Consider the following 26478-nt stretch of genomic DNA (forward strand, 5'->3'; position numbering starts at 1 on the left):
CCTTACGAGGTCGTTTTCGGCCGACCCATGAGCGTCTGGTCTGCACCAAAACCGACTTCCATTCATGACGTCCCGGACGTCCTAATGTCTGATTATTTGTATAAGTTGACTGAAACTCTGTCATTCATCAGCAGGTGCAGCAGGCCATCCCCGATGCTTCCAGGGGTCCGGGCCACGACATCCAACCGGGGGATTATGTGCTAATCCGAAATTTTCAACGGGCGAAGAGTTTGGAACCCCGGTGGACGGGCCCCTGGCAAGTACTGATCACCACCCGGACGGCTCTTCGAGTGGAGGGGAAACGGCACTGGCTGCACGCACACCACTGCAAGAAGGTCTCCTCGACCCTGGCCACAACAGAAAGCATCGACAACCAGGAAGAGCTCCTGAACAAGGACCGACCATCACTGAACTGCTATCCTGATACCGAGGCACTTGAACTTGAAAAATTCCCTGATCCCATTGTGCCATCCAGAGAAGGGTATTTCCTGCGTCGAAAGGAGGGAGCTTCGGCTAAGTAGACCACAGACTAAGTTAAATCTCAGAACGGTGACCTAAACACCACCAAGGGTCAACCGGAGAGAAGCTAAACGAAGTCTGTGGTTCTGCCCGCTACCGAGCACCTTGAAGATGATGGAAGCGCCAGATAAGAAGATGATGGAAGCAACTGGAAATACCCACTACAGAAACCCAAAAACAGACAGACTCCACAGCTCAAAGACAATTGCACTTTTTATCACAATCCTTTTCTGCTTTCTCCTCATGACCACACTCTGGATTGTGGAAGAGAATGCACCTGCTCATGAAACATTCCTGACCACTGCTCAGCCTACCACCATGAAGGAACATTATCTGATTTCGCTCTCTCCTCAACTCAGAGAGGCGAAAGGAGTTTTGGAATAACTCCTTTGTACAGCTGCTGCACCAGCACAATCTAGCCACCAATGCCACCAACTGCTGGATCTGTGGGTTGCTACCCCATGCCACTGGACATTCAATACCTTTCATCCCTTCACCCTTCTCAATTCACGGCTCCTGCCTTGCTTGGCTGATCCTCTTGCAAGAAAGCTATAAGGACAATGCCACCTCCAGCAAAACCATGACGCATTTCTTTCATGAGGTCTGGCGAAACAAAACCAAGACTCACTTCTGCCCGCATACCTCCAACGACTCTATCCACATGGACATCCCTGCTAAAGAACGAATTGAAATGCAGGTGTTCAACAATCCAACCAGACCCACCTTCTCCTACCTACGGAAACGAACGGCTGCCACCCTGACTGTGGCTCTATCTGTCCTCAACGTCACAGGCCACATGTGCATAGAAGGGCTTGGGACACAGCTGGTAGGCCACAGTGCTTGCTCTTTTACCAGAACTTTGGACTCCACAGATCCACCTTCCTTCGTATCGTCTCCAAACATGTACTTCGTCTGCGGCACAAAGGCTTACACCTGGCTCCCCAAAGGCTGGGGGGGCACTTGTTTCATCTCCTTCATCCTTCCTCCGACTTATGTGGCTCCAGCGAATCACCATAGACAAAAACGAGCCAAGGACATTGAACAAGCCGACTCAACAGGAGCACAGTTCCTCGATGCTATGAAGGGACTTGTTCCGCTCTGGGGCCCGATGGCAAACAGCCGTGCCATCCGACGTCTGACTCAGGCAGTCGAGACAACAATGAACATCACAGCTGGTATCCTTGCCAACAACACCGCCGAGCTTCAAGCGGTCCGCTTGGTGGCTCTCCAGAACCGCCTTGTTCTAGATGTGGTTCTTGCGGACCGTGGTGGAGCATGCCGCATTATTGGGTCCAGCTGCTGTACATATATACCGGACAATTCACCCTCAGTGTACAAGGCCATCGAACATCTCCACAGACTCTTCAGAAGTCCACCAGGAGCAGGAAGAATGGTCACTTGATGGATGGTTCTGGAGTACTATTAAGAACTGGGGCTGGAGACTGTTTTCCATTATCCTGATTCCTGTAATTGTAATATGTGGACTATGCTTAGGAATTCAATGCCTGCCACCTCTGTGTTCATTATGTACGAATTGTATTTGCCCTAAGACTGTGGACTTTGGAAATGAACGCATGGGAGCATTGTATGATATCGAGGTTAGGAATTTAATGAAGATCGATATCGAGTAGGCAAGCTGGCTAGATATGTTGAAAAGGGAGGACTGTTAAAACTTAGGCTGCAGCATCAACATTATCGGCGCCATCTTGCCCCTTTTCGAGCCCATTCGTGCGCGTAAGCGGCAGCCATTTTGAGTACCATGGCCTCTCTGCCCATTGTTGATAGCCAGCGTGTCTCTCTCTCTCTCTCTCTCTCTCCTGACCTCGCAAAGCATCCCCCGCACGCTGACAGCCCCCGCTCTCACATGCCTTGGGTCATAAACCCCTCTTCAGCGCAGCTCTGCCTCGGAACCCCATCCTGTTCCCAGCGCGACACCTCCCTCCATTCCTTTCATGGTCCCGGATCCTTTGATAAAACCCCCTTTCCTTTGTGCCCGTTTGTCTTACTCATTCCCAGGCCGCCACCTGGCCCTGCGGATACTGTTTATTGCCCCCCCCTGTACAGTAGGAAGCTTCCCCCATCAAAGGATCCACGAGTTGATCAAAGCCCCCACCCCATGAGATCCGATCAACCATATACATTCCGTGATTCGGCGGAATGTCCAGCTGCGCGATAATCATCACCTGTTGTGACCGGGGTGGGGACTTCAACTGTAAATGTGTGTGGGAACGGGCCTGAAGCAGGGATTCCGAGGATGTCTTTCCTTACATCAAAGTAGTGACAGAGATGTGTTTAACGTAATAAAACAATAAACTTGTGTATAAGAGGCCAGGCCTCAGAGATGCGGTTAGAGCACCTCGAGAAGATACCCTGTTGTCTGATTTGATGTGTTCTGCTCCGTCGGAATAAAACTTCTGTTTCCTGCCTTCCAGTCTCCAGCGCCTGCCTCTTTGTTTGGTAACTTGAGTGGGTATAGAGGCGGTTAATGCCGGGCAACTCTGAAAAAGGTCAACGACCATACCTTTTTCCACAGTTGGACTGATGGCACCCCCACTGCCCCATTCCCTCACAGTTAGCGCAGCATCATACCAGTCTTAATGGCTTATAGCTGGCATACACCGCACGCAGGCTCTACAGAATACTCCTACGACTCGCAACAATGTGAGCTGCACGTCCGCCTGGATCGCATGGTCTGACGTCGCCCTACACAACTGAATGTAACAGCTGTGAAATTCTGGGGGAAACCTGGTCATGCCTCAACCTGCCTCTCTTCCATGTTGCATGGGGAGTGCCACCTCTGCCTGTGCCGACTTGTTTAAAGCCCACGATATTAGAGGACCTTGTATTTCGGGACTCAACTTGTAATGCATTCAACTGTATAACTGACAATTGGGTGTCCGCAACCATCCACCTGGTGGAGTGGAAGGCGCTGAAAACTGTAATACGAGGTCCCTGCCTCCATGCAGTGGTAGGCGCAGAGAGACACCCTACATTACGAAGCGACATAGGTGGTAACCACGCTGGGAACCCTTGAGAATGACACACGGGACAATGCCTCTACACGGGCTAACCTGGCTGAGCAGAGCGGCATGCCTGCTTGATGGAGTCACTGCAGTGCTTAGATTATGGGGCACATAATGCCAGGAAGCATGCATGATCTTAGACCTAGAAAAAGCATTTGACACCCTAGCCTGGGGTACATGTTTGTGATGCTGGTCATCAGAGGCAGACTATGGAGCCTAATAAGACTCTGTTGCACAGAATCCACAGCAAGGGGGAAAATAGGGCAACTAATGTCGCCCCCCTTCCCAGTCGGAGGTGGCTCACATCAAGGATGTCCTTTCACTTCCCTGCTCTTCATCCTGGTGATGGAGCATCTTGTGCAGATTCGACGACAAGTAGGTCAAGTGTGGTGCATACCTGTTGGGGACAAACCACGTAGTATCCTTATATGCTGACAATGTCCTAATCTATGTAAAACATCTGGTCGGGCATCGATGAGATAGCGCATATCCAAGGTGCCTACCGATCCGCCTCAGGAGTGAGGAACCACTGACCAAGACCTGCTTGTTCCCACCACAGAGCATTATGGTGGGCCCTCCGGTCTTTCACTGGGAGTGCCACACCTTCCATTATTTGGACATCAACTTTCATCACTCGACCCAAGATCTCGTAGATGGAAACCCTCATGAGGGCAGTCTACTTCCGTCCCCTTCTGGTGTTCCCTCCCACTTTTGGTGCAGGGCAGAGTGTCTCTCCAAAAAGGTGATGCTCCTGCGCCTATTGTATTATTTTACTACCTACCAGTGAACATCCCCAGCAGCTTGTTTCAATCGTTGCAAACCATGCTGGGGGGGCCTCATCGTGCACAAGGGCAGGTGCAGGGTGGCCTGCAGCTCCCAGTGGGGAGAGGTGGGCTAGGTGCCCCGAATGTTTAGCACTATTACCTGGCAGTGCAGCTACGATGGCTCTCCTGCTGGCTGGCAGGGAAACACATGGAGGAGTTGGGACTGGTCCCTGAGGTGAGAGCTATTAAGCTGGCACATTAACTATTTCTCCCAAGGGCAGTGTTGCCCACCCCTGCTAGTAGTCTCTTGTGGGTGGCCTACAGCAGTTACAGGAGAGCAGTGATGCTACAATATTCCCCTGGGATACGCATGTGCTCTATTTGGGTACTCTAGGAATACCAAATACCTAAATCCCGACTTACCGCAAACAGCACCAGGGAGTTGCATTGGCTACCGATCAAGAAACGCATTGAGTTTAAGGCTTTGTGCTTGGTGCACAAGGCATTGTATGGGGGAGGGTCGGAGAATTTACAGAGGCTCTTTCAGTGGCATTTACCTAATCGGAAGCTTAGATCGGCAAACAAAGGACTAGTTCAGGTCCCCAGGATCTATAAGGCCAGATGGGGTGGACGAAGCAGTGAAGCTCCATCAGGTCTCCGCACTCCAGAATACATTTCAGGTAAATGTTAAATACCTGTTTTTTCCCCTGGATAGGAAATGATGCCACTTCTTATAGTACGCAACCCGCTCACTGCCTACCTATAGCGCCAAGACGCCTCAACATTCGTTGCACTCCACAAGTGTCCTACTTACTTTTACTTACTAGGAACAGGTCAGCTGGGAGAGAGGGGATCTTAGGGAATCGGTGGGGAGGGGTTGCCCTGGGAGACATGTTCCAGGATGGGGCCCTTATCCCTTCAATCAATTGGTGGACAATACGAACCTCCCGATGGGCGAATTCCTGGCATACAAGCATCTGACTGAAGAACTAGAGCGGCCATGGGGCATAGTGGACCTGGAAACAGCCCCACATTTGTTGACACAAAGGTTGCACAAAATGGTTGCCAGTCGTCGGCTGATCACCTAGCGGACTGGGGTCTCTCCCATACACTGCAGGACCCCCTGGAGTAACTTTTGTGAACTTAGGAGGGAGACATCGTCCGTACAATGACCCAAAAGGAATGGGACAAAACCGTGCTGCACCTGCAGAAGGTCTCCCACAATGCCCGCTTCCAATTCATTCAGCACAACATCCTATATAAGGCCTAGAGTAGTTACTGCCAAATATCACAAAATCTACCCTGAGGTGTCGCCCGAATGCCTGTGCCGTCATGCAGCCGGGAACATGTGTTGGGGCTGTCCGTTGGCCTACATTCTTTGGTCGGGGGACAAAGATACCCTAGGTCACTGGTCCTACTGATCTATACCACGTGGCCAGCAGTCTGCTTGGCATTTACAAACGTCTCAGGCCTGGGGGTGCTACTAATCACTCTATAAGGCCGGACACTACTAATGCCCTGCAGATTAATTGCAATGCACTGGAAGGCTAGCTCACAGCCAAGTGTAGTGGATTGGCAAGCGGCGACCATTGTGTGGGACAGGGCTAAAGCCATTGTGCTCCGTTGTGAATAAGTGCACAATTTGCAGAAATGACCCACTGCATCAGGTTGGGCTCATCTACTGACTGCCCTCCAAGATTAGATTAAAGCTTTTATAAAGTGAGCTACCCAGAGTCTCCCAGGATGGAAAACAGACATCGCTGATCGACAAGTCACTATAGAAGGGGAAATGAGTTCCTAAACAGCCAGGTTTTCAAAGCTTTGTGGAAAAGAAGGTTCAAGCTCCATTGGACATAGCTCTAGAGGTTAGGTTTTGGGCCAGAGAGGACATTGAGCTGCCCCCTCCAACAAGATTTGCGGATCTTGCGAACAGTTAGCAAGTGTGCGAGATTAGGATCTTAGACGTCTCCCAGGCTTATAGGGGGGGGAGGGAGGATAAGGGTCTAAGCAGTGAGGGGGCTTTTCTGTGGAGAACTTGAATTGAATTGAACTGGGCGACTGCACGAAAGCCAGGAAAGATGTATTAATGCCAATTTGGCAGACTGATGTTTCGGAACATTCATCAAGAGGTGGGCAGCAGCGTTCTGCACAAACGGCAACCTTCTGACAACATATTGGGGGGAGACCGAGACGTGATAGTATAAGGGTCAGGACAATCACTCTTCTAGCTGCAAAAAGAAGAAGATGGAGGATCTTCGTTAACAGTCTCGAAATGCCGGAACAACTGGCAGCAAGATTTTTTGCTTGGTGGTCCATCGTGAAATTAGAGTCCAGCCACATTCCCAGACTTTATCGAGCTTTTTGGACTGGGATGCTTACTCAAGCAGCCCAACATGGAGGTCCGACCACTGTCACCGTCATTCTTGCTCAGCAGCCCAAATTCTGTCTTCTCTTCATTAAGTTTCAAACGGCAGCTGGACATCTATCTGGCCAGCTCCAAGAAGCAAGGCATTAAAGACCGAGCTGGGGTCAGGGGAGATTGACATGACCAACTGGGTATCATCGGAGTAGGAGGCCAATGACAGCCCAAGCGATCACACGAGGTCAGCCAGGAGGTGCAAGTAAAGATTGAAAAGGGTGGGACTCAGGGCAGACCCGTGAGACACCCCCACAGCTAAGAGGAAGAATAATAGAGTGGGAGGACTGGTCCACAGCTTGACCGGTTCTGTTTTCCAAAAAGGAGGAAAGCCATTTTAGTGCTCTGCCTTCGATACCTATATTAGAGATTCTCTGAATAAGAACAAAGTGGTCAACCGTACTGAAGGCAGCACTGGGTCTAAGAGAATGATGGCTGCAGAACCTTCTTGATCCAGCAGTCGTTCAAGTTCCTCAACCACAGCAAGCAGAGCGGTTTCAGTGCTGTGCAGTGGTCGGAACCCCATTTGAGTGGCGAGGAGGGCTTCATTGGACTGTAGGAAGGCAGAAAGTTGTTTGCAGATACTTTATTTTTCTGGAGCTTGGAGGCTCCTGGTAACAACCAGTCTATAGTTACTGAGACTGAGGGGACCAGGATTCGTTTTTTTAAAAAGTGGTTTCACTATCGTATGCTTCCACGGAGTGGACACCTGACCACACGTGAGAGAGATTCGACAGATCAGTCAGAACCAAGGCAATGCGCTCAGACCCTTGCCGAAGAATATGAAGGTGGACAGGGTCTAATGGAGAACCCTATTTTATTGAGATTAGGAGCTCTGTTAAGAGGCTCAGAGTAAGGTTAGGGAAGGCAGAGAGAGTGTCCTCTGGAACATCCAAAAAAGACCCTCCAGAGGGGGAGGCGACAGTGTAGATCTCTCATGGAAGGAAGAATAAATACCCATTATTGTCTTCTGGAAAAACGTGCCAGCCCGCTGCCATGCTTTACAGCGGCTTCTGAAGTGGAGTTAGCTGGTTAAGTCTGAATAATACCTTTGAAGATCTGGAAAATCTCTTTAGGGAAGTTTACGATTTTTGTGGAGATGTAGGAGGCTTGGGATACTTTTATTTCTGTATGATAGCGCCTAGTAGCAGGTCTGTATTCTAGTGTACTGTACTCATCATAAGACCGTCTCCAACTTCTCTCAAGTCGTTTACACTCCTTTCTCAGAGTCAACAGGTGAGTGTTGTACCAGGGGGATTTTTTTTCCCCACTGGGCATCCTTATGCCGCCTAGCTTGTGATACGGGGTCCAATGAGTTAGTAATCCACTCGTTGGACCTGGACCTACGGGAGGGCAGGGCGATTTCATCGGAGTGTTCATGTCTTGTTGCCTCCACAACATCTGACCAGGTTTTGAGATTCGGTTTGTGCCAGGGTTGATCCAGCCATCGGACTGGAACAGAGGGGGTGCGTGGGGAGGAGATGGGTAAAATTATAGGAACAGAAAAATGATCTGTCCAGGTCAGAGGTAAGGGGATCTGAACCTGGAGATTAGTGATGCTCCTAGATACAAGGCCAGTGGTGTGCCCCTTGTTGTGAGTCGGGCTAGCCACCAATTGCATCACTTGAAGAGAGTCAATGTCATGCAGAAGATTTTTCGAGACACAATTAGGTCACCGTGTAAATGTTAAAATCACCAAGCAAGGTGAAATTAGCCCCATTAATGACTAAACCAGTCACCACCACAGGAAGGGTCTGAAGACATTGCGAATATGGACCCGGGAGCCAAACTCTTGCAGTTCTGGATGTCGAGCAGAGAAGTTGAGCTTTTAGCATTTTCCTGGATATAAGAGTAATTCCATCACCTCCCTTACCCTGACGATCTAACCTTGTAATGCACTAGTCCGAAGGGGGAGCTTAAACATCATCAGGTACACAGTCCTCATGTAACCAGGTCTCACTGAGAAACAGGTGAGCTGGACTGTAGATTACCTTATTTCAAGGAAAAAGGGCAAAGTCCTTGGCCCCTTCTCATGGCCGGCTGTGGACAGGCACAGATGGGCTTGCTTTAGGCACACCCGCTGTGTGTCAACGACTGCCGGACAGTTCCATCACCTCACACTAACCCCGCACGATACACGAGCCCACTAGAGCCATTCCAGCATTACCGGCCCTACCCTCCACCTCTTCACCAGTTCCAATAGCACAGCCAGGGCCCAGAGGTGAATTACTTCATGCCGCATATCATCGGGTGTGGCTGGAACTTCCATGACACAACGGAGTCCAGGGGCAGACTGCGTGCTACAGTTACACATCAAGTGTTGTTTTGAGAACGTATTTGGTCAGTGTCACAGTTAGAATGGTTTATTGGAATTTATCGCACCTAGCCATCACACATGTGCATTTGTAGCTATGGGGCTTTGTTGAATAACCCCTGTAATGATATTGCTGACATGTATGCATGGATTTCATTGCCCACTGTATTGCATACCACAAGATCTCAATAAAGATGGTTTATAAAAAGAAAAAAGGAAGAAATGTTAGTACATGTCCTATATGATGCCTTTGCCTACATGCAGGAGGTGCTCTTCAACCCCCATCTTGATGAAGAAAAGGGTGGGTGACCCCAAACTGATCCAGCTTTAAGTGTGTTTCAAGGGACGGTTGGTGAGCCCACAGCGGTCACCCACTCATTCGCCTGCAGTTGGGTGCATCTTACGGAAGATGGATATATGAGTATTTGTAAAGCGTACTATCACCCACAAGGATATCCTGGTGCTTAATAATGCATCCAGCGAAGAACAAAAGGGGGCTGGCTCTAATCAGTAAGGCTGAGCCTAATAATTATCAAACAAAATGGAAATGCCAGTACTGAGGAGTATAATTTCACAAGACCACTAACCACCAGAAATCTGCACCAAGAATCAGAAAGGGGGAAGTACTATTCAATAGTATTTTTATTCAAAAAGTTTTTTTCAACATATATATCAGTTTTAAATTCTTTTGATACACAAGGGAACTTTATAAGAACACATGGGACATAGGGATATTGGTCAAACATTCAACCATTCATTCTAAATTCAAGCATATCACAGGCATTCAACATATATACATACTTGGAAAGGATAGGGGAGAGTTAAAGAAAAGGGAAAGTTAAGAACAAATACCAGTGTCTACAATTATTTACAAAACAAATTTTGTCTGTTTTATCAGTACATTCTTATGTTTCTGTGAAAACATTTTGAAGTTTGAAAATAATGGTATAAAGTAATGTACAACACTATGCTCAGGGTTCAGAAAATGGTAGCCGAGAGCATTTGTAGACAGGTGGGATGGAGCCTACGTGTTTCGAATCCCGCTGAGGTCGTGGGGGATTCTCATCAGGGCTTTGACAAGTCCTGTAAGGAATGGAAATGAGGAAAACAAACATAAGTAGTAGCAGAGATATGATTAAAAAATGCTTCTCATGATATACATGTACCACATCAAGAAAACTGCTCAGCGATACAAACGACCAGTTATTCAAACGGTAACATTGGAGGACTAGACTAACTCCCTATATGCTAAAGATTGGAAGAGGATAACATTTCCTGTAGGTGGAATTTGGAATCAATGGAGAAAATTGCTGCCTGCATTCGCTAGACTAACAGAAAATAGACTGTTTGGGGAGGATTAATTTTCCCTAGCTGTTGAATTACTTACCTTTACTCGAATTAAAGGACTGGGTCAATTGTCCACGTGTTGGGCCACTGTGTTTTAACGTACAAAAGAAACTACCTACAAAAAATAATAATTAGGAGGAAATGGATTTAGACTCATGGGGAAAAGGAAAAATAACTTAACCTAAGGAGTCGGTACTGTTAGGGAGGGAAATCGTGTATACTTACCCTTGAGTTGTATGTCCTTAGATTAAAGACTTCTACGGGTGCTGACTGCAGATATAGAGAGGATTGTGCGAAAAACTCGTAGTCACATACTCGAAAGAATGGGCTGGAGCATTTTTAGTCAAGTTGCTACAATAGGAAAGGAACAAGAAGAGGGTCACTAGAATGAACATTAAGCACAACCGGCCTTAGCATAAGGAAACAGGAGTGATGAGATAAACCTTACCCACAACGGGTGTGTTGTCTTTTTCTTTTAAATGCGCTGTATTTCACTGCTGCTTAGTCTCTATATTTCTAATTTTCTATGAAAGAAAAAGAAGAGTACTTGTAATCGTTACGAAATGGAACGAGTCTCTAAAGGCGTATGCAACGAGTGTTAAAAAATCTCACCTTGGCAAAGCGGCAGAAATCGGAATGCCCAAAGTAAAGTGAAGATTGAAGTCATAGATGCTCCTGTCGTGGAATTGCCTAATGTGAAAAACAGACAGCTAGTGTCAAAAAGTAAGAAGTTGGGGCAATTACTGGAACTAATTAAATAAGTCAGCTGAACAGCGGAAAAGCGCTTACATAAATGGCTCGGTTGGTATGATTCAAGCTAATGCCAAAAGTTTTCTCAACCGCGGTGGAAGGTGACTATAAAAACGAGAGAGAGACACCCATGAAATTAAAACGCTACTCCAGTCGTTAGGGGAACGCGGACTGGCATTTGAAGCATAGAAGGTAGTACTTACTAAAGAATCAAGATGATCGCACGTCGAGGTGGCGTCTCAGTCAGCCCTATTCTCTTCGCGCATGGGTACACCAGCGCGTGAGCCGGGGAAAGGCTTTTTAAAGGGGAATCTACGGGGGCGTGGTAATACCAATATAACATTAACTCCTTCACGCATGGGAGGAAAAGCTCGTTACCTGGTCAACAGCTAGTTGAATGAAAAGTAGAAGAAAAGTAAAAAATAAAAAGTAAAAAATAAAAAGTAAAAAAAAATTCCCCTTCGAAAGTGAGGTTTGAATTTATTGTTTTACTTCAATCCTCTGATAATCGTCCCCTGTTGTATGTCATTGTTTACCCCTATCATAATCACTTTTTGATTTTTTTCCTTTGTTTCCCCACTACCTAGGTGATGGCAGAAAAAGATACGTTTGCTTACTCAGAAGACCACATCAAGAATCTGTTAAGTGATCCGCCAGTATTTTCTTCTGTTTCTCTGAGTATATCAGCTACATCCAATAATGAATCCGATAAGTTGATCAGACCTAAAAAGAAACAGATTAGGACGGACCTTCATGGTCATTTTTTATTGCAACATCTAAGAGAGGGAACCATTCCTGGTGGGTTACAGATTAAAAACATTCCAGTAATATTTACTGAAGACCCTATTTTCAAAAAAAGGTTTTTAACTGATTGAGACGAAATGTAGTAGAGACCTGATGGTCTTAACAGTAGAAACAGCAGTGAGGATCTCAAAAGAGGAATTGAATGAAATAGCAAAACTAGAAGCTGAAATTAGTACCAACCCAGCTATAGTTGATGCAAAGGCATTGTTGGAAAAAGTAAATAAGGAGATACAGGAATTCAAAGATTATACAATCACGCAGAAAACAAACCAATTTGAGAAAGATAAGAAAGGCTTCTCATTGGATAATATTTACCCCTTTCTCCAGTCAGACTTCTATTCTAAGTCAGATTCTAGGCGCTATCTTTCTGATAATCAAGGGAGATCAAGAAAACAGTTTATCTCATTTTCAGAAACATCATCCTCAGGCACCGACAGTGACACCGGTAGTAACTACAACCGTCCAAATAGGAATCGAAATTGGAACTCAAATCAACAAAAATCAAATCAATCATCGAATCCTTTTTGATCGAGAGGCCAGACGCGCCCCAGGGGCAGGGTGAGATACACCATCCCGTGGGAGATGAAGACCCGCCGCCAGCACTACAAGAATTAGAAGTGTCACCCATTTTCAATCTTTCAAATAAGGTGCTGACAAAAGCAGAAGAAAGTATATTAGCCAAGGGACTTATTTTTGTCCCTTCTAAAAAAACAGACTTCGTTAAACTGAAATCAGAGTTTATAGAATTCTGTAGAAAATTGAGACTAACAATGTTTTTTGTCGAAAATCCGTTACAAACACCAACTGAAGCGACTGGTTTAAGAAATAAATCAACATTCTGTCCTCCAGCAAATAAGATTCCAAAAGAACTCATAATCTTTGAAAAGACAGTGTTATCTGCCATTTCAGCAATGGAAAAAGACAAAAAAATTGTCAAATTCAATACCACAAAAGACCAAATGTCTGCACTAACAAATCTAAGAAATGACGATTCGGTGATAATCAAACAAGCCGACAAAGGCGGTGCTATAGTCGTTTGGGATGCCAACGACTATACCACCGAAGTAATGAGACAATTAGATGACCCCAGCTGTTACCGCAAAATAGGTAAAGACCCCACCCAAGATCTACAAAATGAACTCTTTGCTATGATCCAAGAAGGTTTTGAACAAGGGTTTGTTGGACCAAAGGAAGTGGAATATCTACAGATCAAACACCCCAAAACACCCTTGTTTTATGTACTACCCAAGCTCCACGAAAATCAAAATCATCCTCCTGGCAGACCCATCGTGGCAGGATGTGGTTCTCTGCTAGAACCAATTGCCAAATATGTGGACGGTTTCTTAAAAGAGTTCATGAGCCAGGTGGTCTGTTTACAGGATACCACCGACTTCATCAACAAGTTGGAAAATGTCAACTTTCGCGAAGGGACAGACACATTAGTTACACTCGATGTGACGTCCCTATATACTCAGATCCCGAGGACGAAGCGGTGTCAGTTTTGACATTCTTTTTAGATTCGAGACCTAGGCCACACAAGTCCACCACCAAATTCCTTGTTGACCTTGCATCCTTTGCACTAAGAAAAAACTACTTTTGTTTCAAGAATGAGTTTTACTATCAAGTCAAAGGGGTGGCTATGGGCTGCCCTTTTGCACCGGAGCTGGCCGTACTTTTTATGTCACTGTATGAGGACACCTACATACATAACAATAATCCGTTTAGTCAGCATATAAGGATTTGGCTCCGCTTCATCGATGACGTTTTCATGGTATGGACGGGAGACAGTAACAACTTGTCCCTATTCTATCAGTGGCTGAACACGAGAACACCAGATATAGCATGGCGCATGGCACAATCCACCACCCGGATTGCATTCTTGGATGTTGAGGTATTCCCCAAAGAAGGCATATTAGCGACCACACTGTTTATAAAACAGACTGACCGCAACAAAGCCTTACTGTTTGACAGTAACCACCCGAGGAGTCTGAGGGAGAACCTACCTTACGGGCAGTTTCTGCGGGTCCGCAGAAACGGCACGTACAATGAAGATTACCAACACCATGCAGATAACTTGATATCCAAATTATGTGACCGAGGGTATCCCAAAAAATTGGTCAAAACCTGCATGAAGAGGGCTAAGTACACCCCCAGAGAGACACTCCTAGAGCGGAAAGAAAAATCTAAGCTACAACGCCAAGTGTGTGTCACTACATTCTGCCCTAATGCCAATCAACTCAAACGAGTTATTACACAAAATTGGCATTTGGTTAAAAATGTAGATACAAGCCTAAAACAACCTCCATTATTCGCCTTCAAAAAGGAAAACAGTGTGGCGAATTATGTGATAAGAGCAGGTATGCCAATGAAAACACAACCTACACTGCGTCATCTAATGGGGATGCCCCCAATTACAGGTCACCACAGATGTGGCACCTGTTTATGCTGTGACTCCACGTTGGAAGGGTCACTATTCCAACATAATGGAGTCAGCTGGAAGCATAACGCTTTCAGCAACAGCAAATCTAAATTTGTAGTATACGGCATAAAATGCCCCTGCAATTGCCTTTATATAGGCAAAACCAACCAAGAAGTACGCCAACGCATCAGTCAACATAAGTCACGACTTAAAAGAAAAGTAGAAAATGCTCCTTTAGTCAATCACTGGACGCGGATGCAACACCAAATTGGAGACCTACGGTGGACGGTCATCTCTAAAGTCGAAAAAGACCCACGCGGAGGTGACTGGAATCTCAAGTTGTCCAAGAGAGGCAATGCTTATTGTCAAATTTGACACAGCACTGGCTTGAACGAATTGAGTGAAATTTACAAACTATGAGGACTCTTTAGGCCCCCCTAACTGCCCCCCTTAAGATGGTTTAGCATTGATTCCTGCACAATTGTTGTTGCCCCCTGGCTGACTGCGTTAGCATTCTTTCGTTTTGTTTATTGTTAAACCACCCCGTACAGGCGCTCTCTTTTGAACTCCACTTGAGATTATAAGATAAGAATATCGTCTTGACCCACACGTCCTGTAGCACTTTCATATTGTTTTCTTGAGTCTCCACGCCCTCTGTGGACGCTACCACATTCATTTATTTTTTACTTTTCTTCTACTTTTCATTCAACTAGCTGTTGACCAGGTAACGAGCTTTTCCTCCCATGCGTGAAGGAGTTAATGTTATATTGGTATTACCACGCCCCCGTAGATTCCCCTTTAAAAAGCCTTTCCCCGGCTCACGCGCTGGTGTACCCATGCGCGAAGGGAATAGTGCTGACTGAGACGCCACCTCGACGTGCGATCATCTTGATTCTTTAGTAAGTACTAACTTCTATGCTTCAAATGCCAGTCCGCGTTCCCCTAACGACTGGAGTAGCGTTTTAATTTCATGGGTGTCTCTCTCTCGTTTTTATAGTCACCTTCCACCGCGGTTGAAAAAACTTTTGGCATTGGCTTGAATCATACCAACCGAGCCATTTATGTAAGCGCTTTTCCGCTGTTCATCTGACTTATTTAATTAGTTCCAGTAATTGCCCCAACTTCTTACTTTTTGACACTAGCTGTCTGTTTTTCACATTAGGCAATTCCACGACAGGAGCATCTATGACTTCAATCTTCACTTTACTTTGGGCATTCCGATTTCTGCCGCTTTGCCAAGATGAGATTTTTTAACACTCGTTGCATACGCCTTTAGAGACTCGTTCCATTTCGTAACGATTACAAGTACTCTTCTTTTTCCTTCATAGAAAATTAGAAATATAGAGACTAAAGCACGGCAGTGAAATACAACGCATTTAAAAGAAAAAGACAACACACCCGTTGTGGGTAAGGTTTATCTCATCACTCCTGTTTCCTTATGCTAAGGTCGGTTGTGCTTAGTGTTCATTCTAGGGACCCTCTTCTTGTTCCTTTCCTATTGTAGCAACTTGACTAAAAATGCTCCAGCCCATTCTTTCGAGTATGTGACTACGAGTTTTTCGCACAATCCTCTCTATATCTGCAGTCAGCACCCGTAGAAGTCTTTAATCTAAGGACATACAACTCAAGGGTAAGTATACACGATTTCCCTCCCTAACAGTACCGACTCCTTAGGTTAAGGTATTTTTCCTTTTCCACAGGAGTGTAAATCCATTTCCTCTTATTTATTATTTTTTGTAGGTAGTTTCTTTTGTACGTTAAAACACAGTGGCCCAACACGTGGACAATTGACCCAGTCCTTTAATTCGAGTAAAGGTAAGTAATTCAACAGCTAGCGAAAATGAATCCTCCCCAAACAGTCTATTTTCTGTTAGTCTAGCGAATGCAGGCAGCAATTTTCTCCATGGATTCCAAATTCCACCTACAGGAAAGGTTATCCTCTTCCAATCTTTAGCATATAGGGAGTTAGTCTAGTCCTCCAATGTTACCGTTTGAATAACTGGTCGTTTGTATCGCTGAGCAGTTTTCTTGATGTGGTACATGTATATCATGAGAAGCTTTTTTTAATCATATCTCTGCTACTACTTATGTTTGTTTTCCTCATTTCCATTCCTTACAGGACTTGTCAAAGCCCTGATGAGAATCCCCCACGACCTCAGCGGGATTCGAAACACGTAGGCTCCATCCCACCTGTCTACAAATGCTCTCGGCTACCATTTTCTGAACCCTGAGCATAGTGTTGTACATTACTTTATACCATTATTTTCAAACTTCAAAATGTTTTCACAGAAACATAAGAATGTACTGATAAAACAGACAAAATTTGTTTTGTAAATAATTGTAGACACTGGTATTTGTTCTTAACTTTCCCTTTTCTTTAACTCTCCCCTATCCTTTCCAAGTATGTATATATGTTGAATGCCTGTGATATGCTTGAATTTAGAATGAATGGTTGAATGTTTGACCAATATCCCTATGTCCCATGTGTTCTTATAAAGTTCCCTTGTGTATCAAAAGAATTTAAAACTGATATATATGTTGAAAAAAACTTTTTGAATAAAAATACTATTGAATAGTACTTCCCCATTTCTGATTCTTGGTGCAGATTTCTGGTGGTTAGTGGTCTTGTGAAATTATACTCATCAGTACTGGCATTTCCATTTTGTTTGATAATAATGCATCCAGTCCTAAGCATGCCTTTGGGAGTGAGTACCAACTCACACAGTATAATGCTTTCAGTGGTATGAGTGTCCTTGGTCATGTCTAGTGGAAGACTGATTTAATACACCTTGTCCTACGCTTCCCCTTGGGTTGGTCTAGTGCAAAATGGACGTTCTACGTTTGTCCATGTGTGTCGACTTGCAACTTGGTGTAAGGCATCTCCATGTACTTGGAAGTGTCTGTCTTACAGATGCCATTTGGAAAGTCTATTGGAAGCTGGATATAATGCGCACAAGCCTGATGCATGAAGTTGGGTGTGCAGCTGCTAGCAACTGGATAGAATGCTCCCAGCCTTACACATGCTGATGGGTATATCTATGGAGGTGGATATAATGCACCTAGACATATGCGTGCCTTTGCCCTTATCTATTGTCAGCAGGACATAACAGGCCACCGTAATGCATTCCATTGGGTAGATCTACTGGCAGCTGGACACAATATGCCCAGTCTTATGCATGCTGATGGGTAAATCTACTGGCACCTGGATATAATGAATCCAGCCTTATGCATGCCTTTAGGACTATCGAGTGGCAGCTGAATATAATGCTCCAGCCTTACTTGTGCTGTTCGGTGTGTTTGCTGGCCGAATGATATAATGCACCCAGCCTTACATGCTCCAAGCCTTGTATTGGGTACTTCTACTGGCACCTGGATATAATGTACCCAGCGTTACACATCCCATTGGGTGTGTCTACAGGCAGCAAGGTATAATGCATCAAGCCTGTCTCACGCCATTGGGCGTGTCTACTGGAGGTTGATATAATGCACCCAGCACACACAGGCCTGAGAGTTAAGCCACAGATGGATATTATATGTGCAGTTCTACGCATACTGTTTGTATGGGTCTCATGACAACAGTAAATAGTGCATGGAGTCCTACGTGAGCTCTTAGGAGTGAGTATTAGCAGCTGGATTTTGGGACCTGTTCACTGAGTTGAAAGAGCAGGGTCCTTCCTCCCCCTTTTCCTGGACATACCTTGGACTGCCGCGGAGTGTCCTGCATGATCATCAGTGGACTGGGCTCAGATACCGAGTGACCAACAACTGTGGGCCCAAACACTCGCGCCAGGTTATTCCGGTCCATGTTACAGTACGTGCTCTGTATGACCCTGGTAGAGGAAACAAAGACAGTGCAAATTAAACTGATGTTATGTAGGTGTGCTACCTATGCATTACTTCACCTAGATGGCTAGTTCCTATTTGTTCGTGTTCTCACTTCATGAATGTGGACTGTAGTTTCTGCACTCTGGAGGTGGTCTGGCGTTTAACTCTGTTCATGCTCCTAGGCTGAAGTCTGTGGTGGTTTCTTGGAAGGGGCTGTACTGCTGAGCCCACCGACCAGTGTGCTAAGTTATGCACATTTTCTCCCAGGTCTGTAATGATCATCTGCAGCGTCCACACAGTGCAGGACAGAGCGAAGATTTAGAAGGAACCTTCTGAGCAGCCTCTGCAGATGAAAGGCTCTTGTGTCAGCCTGAGATATGAGAAATAATTCTCGAGTCCCTTCTCGGCGTCCACGTCCTGGGCATTCAATGGACTCGCCTCAGAGACCTGGATGGAGCCAGAGCCGAAACCCTAGGCGACCAACCTTATACCTGCCACTTGGGATCAACATTCAGCCTGGATCCCTTCACCTTGGAAGTAAGGCTCATCCTTGTACCCCTTCATCTTCAACTTCTTCACCCAGGATCTGACCCTCAGCCTGGAACCCCTTCACTTGGGAAGTAAGGCTCATCCTGGTACCCCTTCATCTTCAACTTCTTCACCCGGGATCTGACCCTCAGCCTGGAACCCCTTCACTTGGGAAGTAAGGCTCATCCTGGTACCCCTTCATCTTCAACTTCTTCACCCGGGATCTGACCCTCAGCCTGGAACCCCTTCACTTGGGAAGTAAGGCTCATCCTGGTACCCCTTCATCTTCAACTTCTTCACCCGGGATCTGACCCTGAGCCTGGAACCCCTTCACTTGGGAAGTAAGACTCATCCTAGTACCCCTACATCTTCAACTTCTTCACCCGGGATCCGACCCTCAGCCTGGAACCCCTTCACTTGGGATCTGACACTCATCTCGTAACCTCTTACGCTGGGATCTGACCCTCATCCTGGAACCCCATCACCGTGGATGCAATGCTCAGCCTAGAATAACTTCACTGGGAGGTGAGGATCAAAGAAAAGCAGAGGCGGTCATGGCCACATAAAAACCAGACGGAGTCAGTGTATGACACTACCACAGTGGTCAGGGTTAGAAAAAACTGGATGCGGTCTTGGTCAGACAAAAACAGACTATCAGGTAAAAATGCTGGGTTCAGCATCTGAGAGACGGAGGTTAGTGTCAGAAATGTAGGGGGTAGCGCTGAAGAAAAATGGAGGTGGATAGGGGGCAGAAGGGGTCAGAGTCTGAGAGAAGCAGGTCAGCATCTAACAATAGGCCAGCATATGAGAGGATGGAAGGCGGCATGGTCAGAGGAGTTCAGTGCCTGTGAAAAGGCAGTCAGCATCTGTGAGAAAGGGGTCAGGAGTCAGCATCAGAGAAGAGATAAGCATCAGAGAAGGGGACAGAGTCAGGGGAAAGGTTGTTGGATCAACTTCCCAGAGAAAGTAGGGGTCAACATCGGAGGAAATAGAGGGAGTCAGCACAAGAGAGAAATGAGGGGTGTCTGCATACGAGAGGATGGCAGGGGGTATCGTCTGATAGAAAAGTAGGGTCAGCATCTGAGACAATAGGGAGGTCAGGATCAGAGAGTGCCTGGAATCAGCATGTGAGACACTGGAGGGTGTCAGCGTTAAAGAGAACAGATGGGGTCAACGTCTAACAGAACGAACAGGGGTCAGCAACTCTCAAAAGGAATAGAGCATCTCAGATGAGTCTTTACGCCAGTTCAGAAGCTAGTTTTCAAAGCAACCGGAAGAACAGCAGAAGTGGAAAGGGACGTTTCTTGATGTGCTCAGAGAAAAGGGTAGCAAAGGAGTCATCGTACCTGTGCAGGTGCAGAATGAGGTAAGCCATAGTGTCCCTGTTTGCCAGAGGAAGCTTCATCACTACTTGGCACATCTCAGCTTTGCTGTCTTCCTCATTGAGGATATCTGGGGATTAAACCAAGTGAATGGCGGGGTTATGAGAACTACCATCTCTTCTGTTTAACCACTTTACTCTCTCCCACTGACACAAACAGGTTCACATTGAGCAGCTAGGCTACAGGGAGATCTTTCTCACTCGTCGTCAGCTTTCACATCTACAGCCAAGAAGCATCAGAAAGTAGATGTGTGACATCCAGACATCCTTCACTCTTCTCACCAGCACAGATCCTGCAGAGAGCACCCATGCATCTTCAGACCTACCTCAATCTGTACATCAACGCCTCCATCACCACCTATAGGCGAGAACACACAGAGAGCTGACCAATTGAAGGAGATCATCTTCACTTCTCTTACTTTCTCTAGAAACCTGCACCCAATACCTACAGCCACAGAACTAGGACCTTCCTCACTGCCCAGGATTTCACTGCCACTTTACAACCATAGCCCGGAGCTCACGGATAGTGCATAATACACAGGGAGAGCCTCCAGGATTTCAGGGCCCTTGTAATAATCTTCCATGTGTGATTGGTACGAATACGTATGTGTTAGAAATTGTTTCTGGTTGGTAGGGGTATGCACCCTATCCAAGCAGGAACCACAATCCTAGTCAGGGTGAGTCAGATGCACACCCTAAATTAACTAATGCATACCCTCTAGTAGCTTGACACAGAGCAGTCAGGCTCAACTTAAGAGGCAATATGTAAGGTATGTGTGTAACACTTTAAACAGCACAACGGTGCAAACACCACACCAGCTTGGAAAATTAGAGCTTAATTTAATGAATGAAACAAGACCAAAACAACAATCGTCGAGTCGTGCAGGTTGAGGATGCGTCGGAAACTGGAGACATCGCACAGGCAGCGATGTCATTGGTCCTTGCGGCAACGGGTCGGCATAGAGGGTGCTGCGCCAGTTCCTATCCATGCAACGATGGCAATGCATAGTTTTGGTAGTTGTAGCACTTCCTACCCACTTCCAAGGGCCCAGGACTGGATTGGCAACACTTGCCAGGTAACGACTCTCAGGTGGCAGAGTCCAGGTGCTGTTGGTGAGTAGAGTGAAGACTTTGATGTCTCTGAGACTTACAGCAGGAGGCAAGTCAGCAAACCCTGAGAGTCCCTTTGGTTCTGGGTTGTAGAGATGCAGGTCCAGTCCTTCTCACTCCCAGGCAAGGTTATCAAAGCAGGGCAAGAATCCAGCAGGGTCTAGCAGAGCGACAGTCCTTAAAGCAGCACAGCAGTCTTTCTTCCTGGCAGAATACCCCAGGTTCAGAAGTGTACTTAAGAGGGCGGTATCTGAGGTCCAATACTTATACCCACTTGTGCCTTCGAAGTGGGGGAGACCTCAAAGAGATAACTTTAAAGTGCACAGAGTCCCTGCCCTTCCTGCCATGGCTGCAAACTCACTACAGGGGGAAATGCAGCCCTCTGGATGGGGACAGACGCATCCTATTGAGGTGTGCCAGCTCCCCCCCCCCCCATCGTGCCAATGATGGCCGATGTGGATGACCCATAAGTCACACCTAAGCTCTCTTCCTGTGTGGCTGTCTAGAGGGAATTCACAAAGCCCAGCTGTCACCCACCCCAGATGTGTATTCAGAGACAGACAGAAGGCACCAAATGGATAAAGTAAGAAAATGCCACCTTGGCATTTGCAGAATTACAATTTAAAAATCGAACGTCACCATAAGTTAGGATTTTAAATTATGATTCTAGAAACATCAAACTTGGGGGTCCCAGTTGGAAATCACACTTCTAAGATATAATAAGTTAACCCCAATGTTCCCCTATGGGGTGGATGACCTTGCAGTAGTGAAAAAATAAATTAGAATTTTTCATACAAAGACATGTAAAACTTAATAGTACATGTCCTACTTTTTAAAAACACTGCACCCTGCTGTAGGGCTCTCCATGGCCTTCCTTAGGGGTGTCTTATAAGTAATAAAAAGGGAGATTTAGGCCTGGCAAGAGGGATACTTTGCCAGGTCAACAGGGCAGTTTAAAACTGACAGACCCTGCATTGGCAAGCCTGAGACATGTTTAAAGGGCTACTTTGGAGGGTGACACAATGATTGCTTCAGGCCCACTGGTAGCATTTAATTTACAGGCCCTGGGCATATGTTGTGGACTTTATTAGGGACTTCTAATTAAATATGTCCACTGTGGATATGCCAATGTTACCATGTTTTAAGCAGAGAGCACATGAGTTTTTGCACTGGTTAGCAGTGGTACAGTGCCCAAAAGCCAACAAAAAATTCAGCAAAAAGGAGAGAAGGAAAGCAAAAAGTATGGGGATTGTGAGAAGTTGGCCTGGTATATGCTGTCCACTAGTTATAGTGGGCACCTTGCACCAGTCCAAACAACCCTTATTGATGATTAGGTTAAAGACAACCTTTATTGAAAGCTATCCTAGTGGTAGCTATGAAGAGCAGCCTTCAGGCTAAGTCTCGAAGGAGTGTAAAGCAGCTTGTTTTACCAGATTGTAACTTCTTGAATGACCAAATGAAATGAGAACCACACAAGGTGTATATATAAAATATATGTATTTATTAAAAAATACTCTACTAACCTCTTTATGAGATTAGAGAACAAGAGACACAATATTGCAGTACTAGAACGACAGTAAATAGCACAATACACAGGGGGCCCCAGGGGGGAGACCAAACTATATACTAAAAAAGTGGTATAACTACCGCGACTTGACTAGACACAGTGCCTAGAGCACGTAGAATCGCTGGGATCCCAAGAACCCACCCAAGGTAGTGACACAGGGGACACACGGGGGATGCGTGCAGTGTGAGAATACAGCCGCGAACTCTGGACAATCGTATGGGAAAGTAGCGGTTAGAGTTTTAGAGATTAAGGACACTTAGGAGAAGACTTTGAGCAAACCCTTTCAAACTTTGAAGGTTCTAAGGCCAGCACCCATGTGAGCACCGGAGTACTCGTGTTACCTAACTCAGGGAAGCCGGGTGCTTAGGTGTCAAATGGTGTTGGGAATCTTCCTAGTATTCTATGGCGAGATGCTGCAAAGTGCTGTTGTCGTGGAGAGGAAAGTGTCCGGTGTGAACCAAGCCTGGATCAGAGCTGTGCAGAACCTGAAAGCAGAGGGGACAGAGTATGGGTCACTTGCCAGTGACCAGGGTCTCGGTAGACGAATGCCCACCGATGTCGGGTGTTTCAGGTGCGAAGAGGTGAAGCTGGACTTAGCAGCCACAGGGACCAGGAGATGTCGACGATGACCAAAGTCCACAGGCAAGCTGTCCTACGAAGGATGACTAGTGATTGGGGGTCAGTGTCCGGATTGGAGGCCAACATGCCTTTGCAACTGCAACCCACGGTCAGAGAAAAGATGCTTCGGTGAGGACCAGCAAGGTCCTGGGGACTCCAAGCAATGGAGAGTCAGAACAAATATAGAGCAACCAGGTAAGCTCTTTGAAAGTTAAAGTTTTCCCTTCTGAGGGACCCACAGGTCGACGGACCATGGATCGCGAAGGGACCTCGAGAGGAATCACACAATACCAGCCCACGGGACACTCGTGGAGTGTAGGCTGGTAATCTTCGAAGGAATCACTGCTCTGGGTCGGAACGACAAGTAGTCCAATGCACAGCCTCAGGGATCGCCAAAAAGCCTATGCTGCTACAAATGTTCAAGGTGTCCAGGGGTGTGGGTTGCACGGTCCCCATGAGGGCTGCGGGTCTCAGGTTTGCTGAGAGCACTGGTCGGCCTCAGGGAAGCTTAGGAACCCACCTCCTGTGTTGCATAATCTTCAAAGTCCTTCAGGAGCTGCATAGATGCAAACCGGTCAGATGCGTTGAGGTGCTTGACTTGCAGGGGAGTAACATCTTTACTCCAAGGGAGATTCTTCAGTCGTCCAGCAAAGCGTAGATCATCGAAGGAGACTTTGTTTCTGTAGCAGAGTTTAGTCCAGGTTACATCTAAAGTCCTGTAGTCAGAAGTTCCTACTTTATACCCAAGGAAGGGGTCAAGTCAAGTCAAGTCAAAGGATTTATATAGCGCACTACATACCCAGAGGGTCTCAAGGCGCTCATGGAGGGGTGGGGAATTACTTGTCAAATATCCACGTTTTAAGCTGCTTTCTGAATGCTAGGTGGTTCTGGGTAAGGCGAAGGTAAGTGGGAAGTGAGTTCCAGGTTTTAGCTGCCAGGTAGGAGAAGGATCTACCTCCCATGGTGGTCTTGTTGATGCGAGGTACAGTGGCAAGGGCTTGGTTGGAAGAACGAAGCTGGCGGGAGGGGGTGTAGAAGGACAGTCGTGTGTTGAGGCATTCTGGTCCGATTTCGTAGAGTGCTTTGTGTGCGTGGGTTAGGAGCCGGAAAGTGATTCTCTTATTGACGGGAAGCCAGTGGAGGTTTTTCAGGTGACCAGAGATATGTTCTTTACGCGGGATGTCTAATATGAGCCTGGCTGAGGCGTTTTGGATTCGTTGGAGTTTTTTCTGGAGTTTAGCGGTAGTCCCGGCGTAGAGGGTGTTTCCATAGTCCAGCCGGCTCGTGACCAGAGCGTGGGTGACCGTTTTCCTGGTTTCGGTGGGGATCCAACGAAATGTTTTTTTGAGCATGCGAAGAATGTTGAAGCAGGATGAGGAGACGGCGTTGACTTGTCTGTTCATTGAAAGTGAGGAATCCAGGATGACGCCCAGGTTCCGTGCGTGGTCTGTCGGGATGGGTGCTTTTCCAAGGACTTCTGGCCACCAAGAGTCGTCCCATGCGGAGGGGGAGGTGCCTAAGATGAGGACTTCTGTTTTATCAGAGTTCAGTTTCAGACGGCTGTGTTTCATCCATTCGGCTTCTTCTTTCATTCCTTCGTGTAGGTTAGTTTTGGCGGTGCTAGGGTCATTGGTGAGTGATAGGATCAGTTGAGTGTCATCCGCGTAGGAGATGATGTTGAGGTTGTGTTGGCGGGCGATGGCCGCGAGGGGGCTCATGTATACGTTGAAAAGGGTGGGGCTGAGTGAAGATCCTTGTGGTACTCCGCAGATGACTTCAGTGGCCTCTGACTTGAATGGTGGGAGGCAGACTTTCTGGGTTCTTCCGGTGAGGAACGAGGTGATCCATTCCAGTGCTTTTCCTTGGATTCCGATGTTTCTGAGGCGCTGTAGAAGGGTGCTATGGCAGACTGTGTCAAAGGCTGCAGAGAGGTCGAGGAGGATGAGGGCGACTGTGTCTCCAATGTCCAGTAGAGTTCGAATGTCGTCTGTTGCTGCGATGAGGGCGGTCTCAGTGCTGAGTTTTGCTCGGAAGCCGGACTGTGAGGAGTCGATGGATTTGTTGGCTTCGAGGAAGGCGGTGAGCTGGTTGTTGACAGCTTTCTCGATGACTTTGGCCGGGAATGGAAGGAGCGAGATGGGGCGGTAATTTTTGAGTTCGGTGGGGTCCGCTGTGGGTTTTTTCAGAAGGGCGCAGAGTTCAGCGTGTTTCCAGCTTTCCGGGAAGGTGGCGGATTTGAAGGAGCAGTTGATGACGTCTCGGAGGTGCGGTGCTATGATGGAGTCTGCTTTGTTGAAGATGTGGTGAGGGCATGGGTCTGTGGGGGATCCTGAGTGGATGGAGTTCATCAGGCGGATGGTGTCCTCAGTGGAGATTGTGTTCCAGTCATTAAGGAAGTTTGAGGGGGGTGAAGGTCCTGCAGAAGGTTGGGTGGGTTGGTCTCCGGGTTGTTTGTCGAAGCTGTTGTGGATGTCTGCAATTTTGTTGTGGAAGAATGAGGCTAGGGAGTCGCAGAGGGCTTGAGAGGGGGTGATGTCAGAGTTGGCCGAGGGATTGGTAAATTCCTTGACGATGTTGAAAAGTTCCTTGCTGTTGTGGGCGTGGTTATCTAGTCGTTCCTTGAAGGCGGTTTTCTTGGCCTTTCGGATCAGTTGATGGTGTGTGCGGGTGGCGTTTTTGAAGGCGTCCTTGGTGCTGGTGGTTGGGTCTTTTTTCCAGGCCTTCAAGGGAGCGGCAGAGTTTCTTGGATTTCTTAATATCATCGTTGGGGACCCACCTATCTGAGGGTCAGGACAGAGGAGTGGCTACACCCATGTCCTTTGTCCAGTTTCACGCCAGAGCAGGGGCTGATAGCCCCTGCAACCGGTTTGAGCTGGACTATGCACAGGGACACCAAATGTGCCCCCAGTGCAGACATCAAAGCACTCGCCGAGTGCAGCCACTCAGCCCCAATATACTAAAGCCTGTCTGGGAGGTCACACCTCCCTGTGACAGGAAATCTATTGTCCAGCCTCCCCTGCCAGAGTTTCGCTTATGCAGCTGGAGGGCAAACACGTGCATATGGCCATGTCTGAACTGGGGTGGCAGAGTGGG

The 26478-nt window shown here is 46.9% G+C and overlaps 1 protein-coding gene across 4 annotated transcripts in view; it reads right to left on the reverse strand.

Annotated features, from left to right (window-relative positions):
- LOC147729517 (rac GTPase-activating protein 1-like) overlaps positions 1 to 26478 on the reverse strand; it is a 390363-nt gene that overhangs the window by 57256 nt on the left and 306629 nt on the right. For all 4 annotated transcript variants that reach the window (XM_086954407.1, XM_086954409.1, XM_086954408.1 and 1 more), the window contains exons 14-15: positions 20056 to 20161; positions 18054 to 18186 (exon numbers count right to left, since the gene is read on the reverse strand). In XM_086954407.1, coding sequence (XP_086810533.1) covers positions 18054 to 18186; positions 20056 to 20161 — 239 coding nt within the window. The remainder of the gene's footprint in view (positions 1 to 18053; positions 18187 to 20055; positions 20162 to 26478) is intronic.

The sequence above is a fragment of the Lissotriton vulgaris genome, chromosome 2_1 (genome assembly GCF_964263255.1).
Source record: "Lissotriton vulgaris chromosome 2_1, aLisVul1.2, whole genome shotgun sequence".
Taxonomy (NCBI): domain Eukaryota; kingdom Metazoa; phylum Chordata; class Amphibia; order Caudata; family Salamandridae; genus Lissotriton; species Lissotriton vulgaris.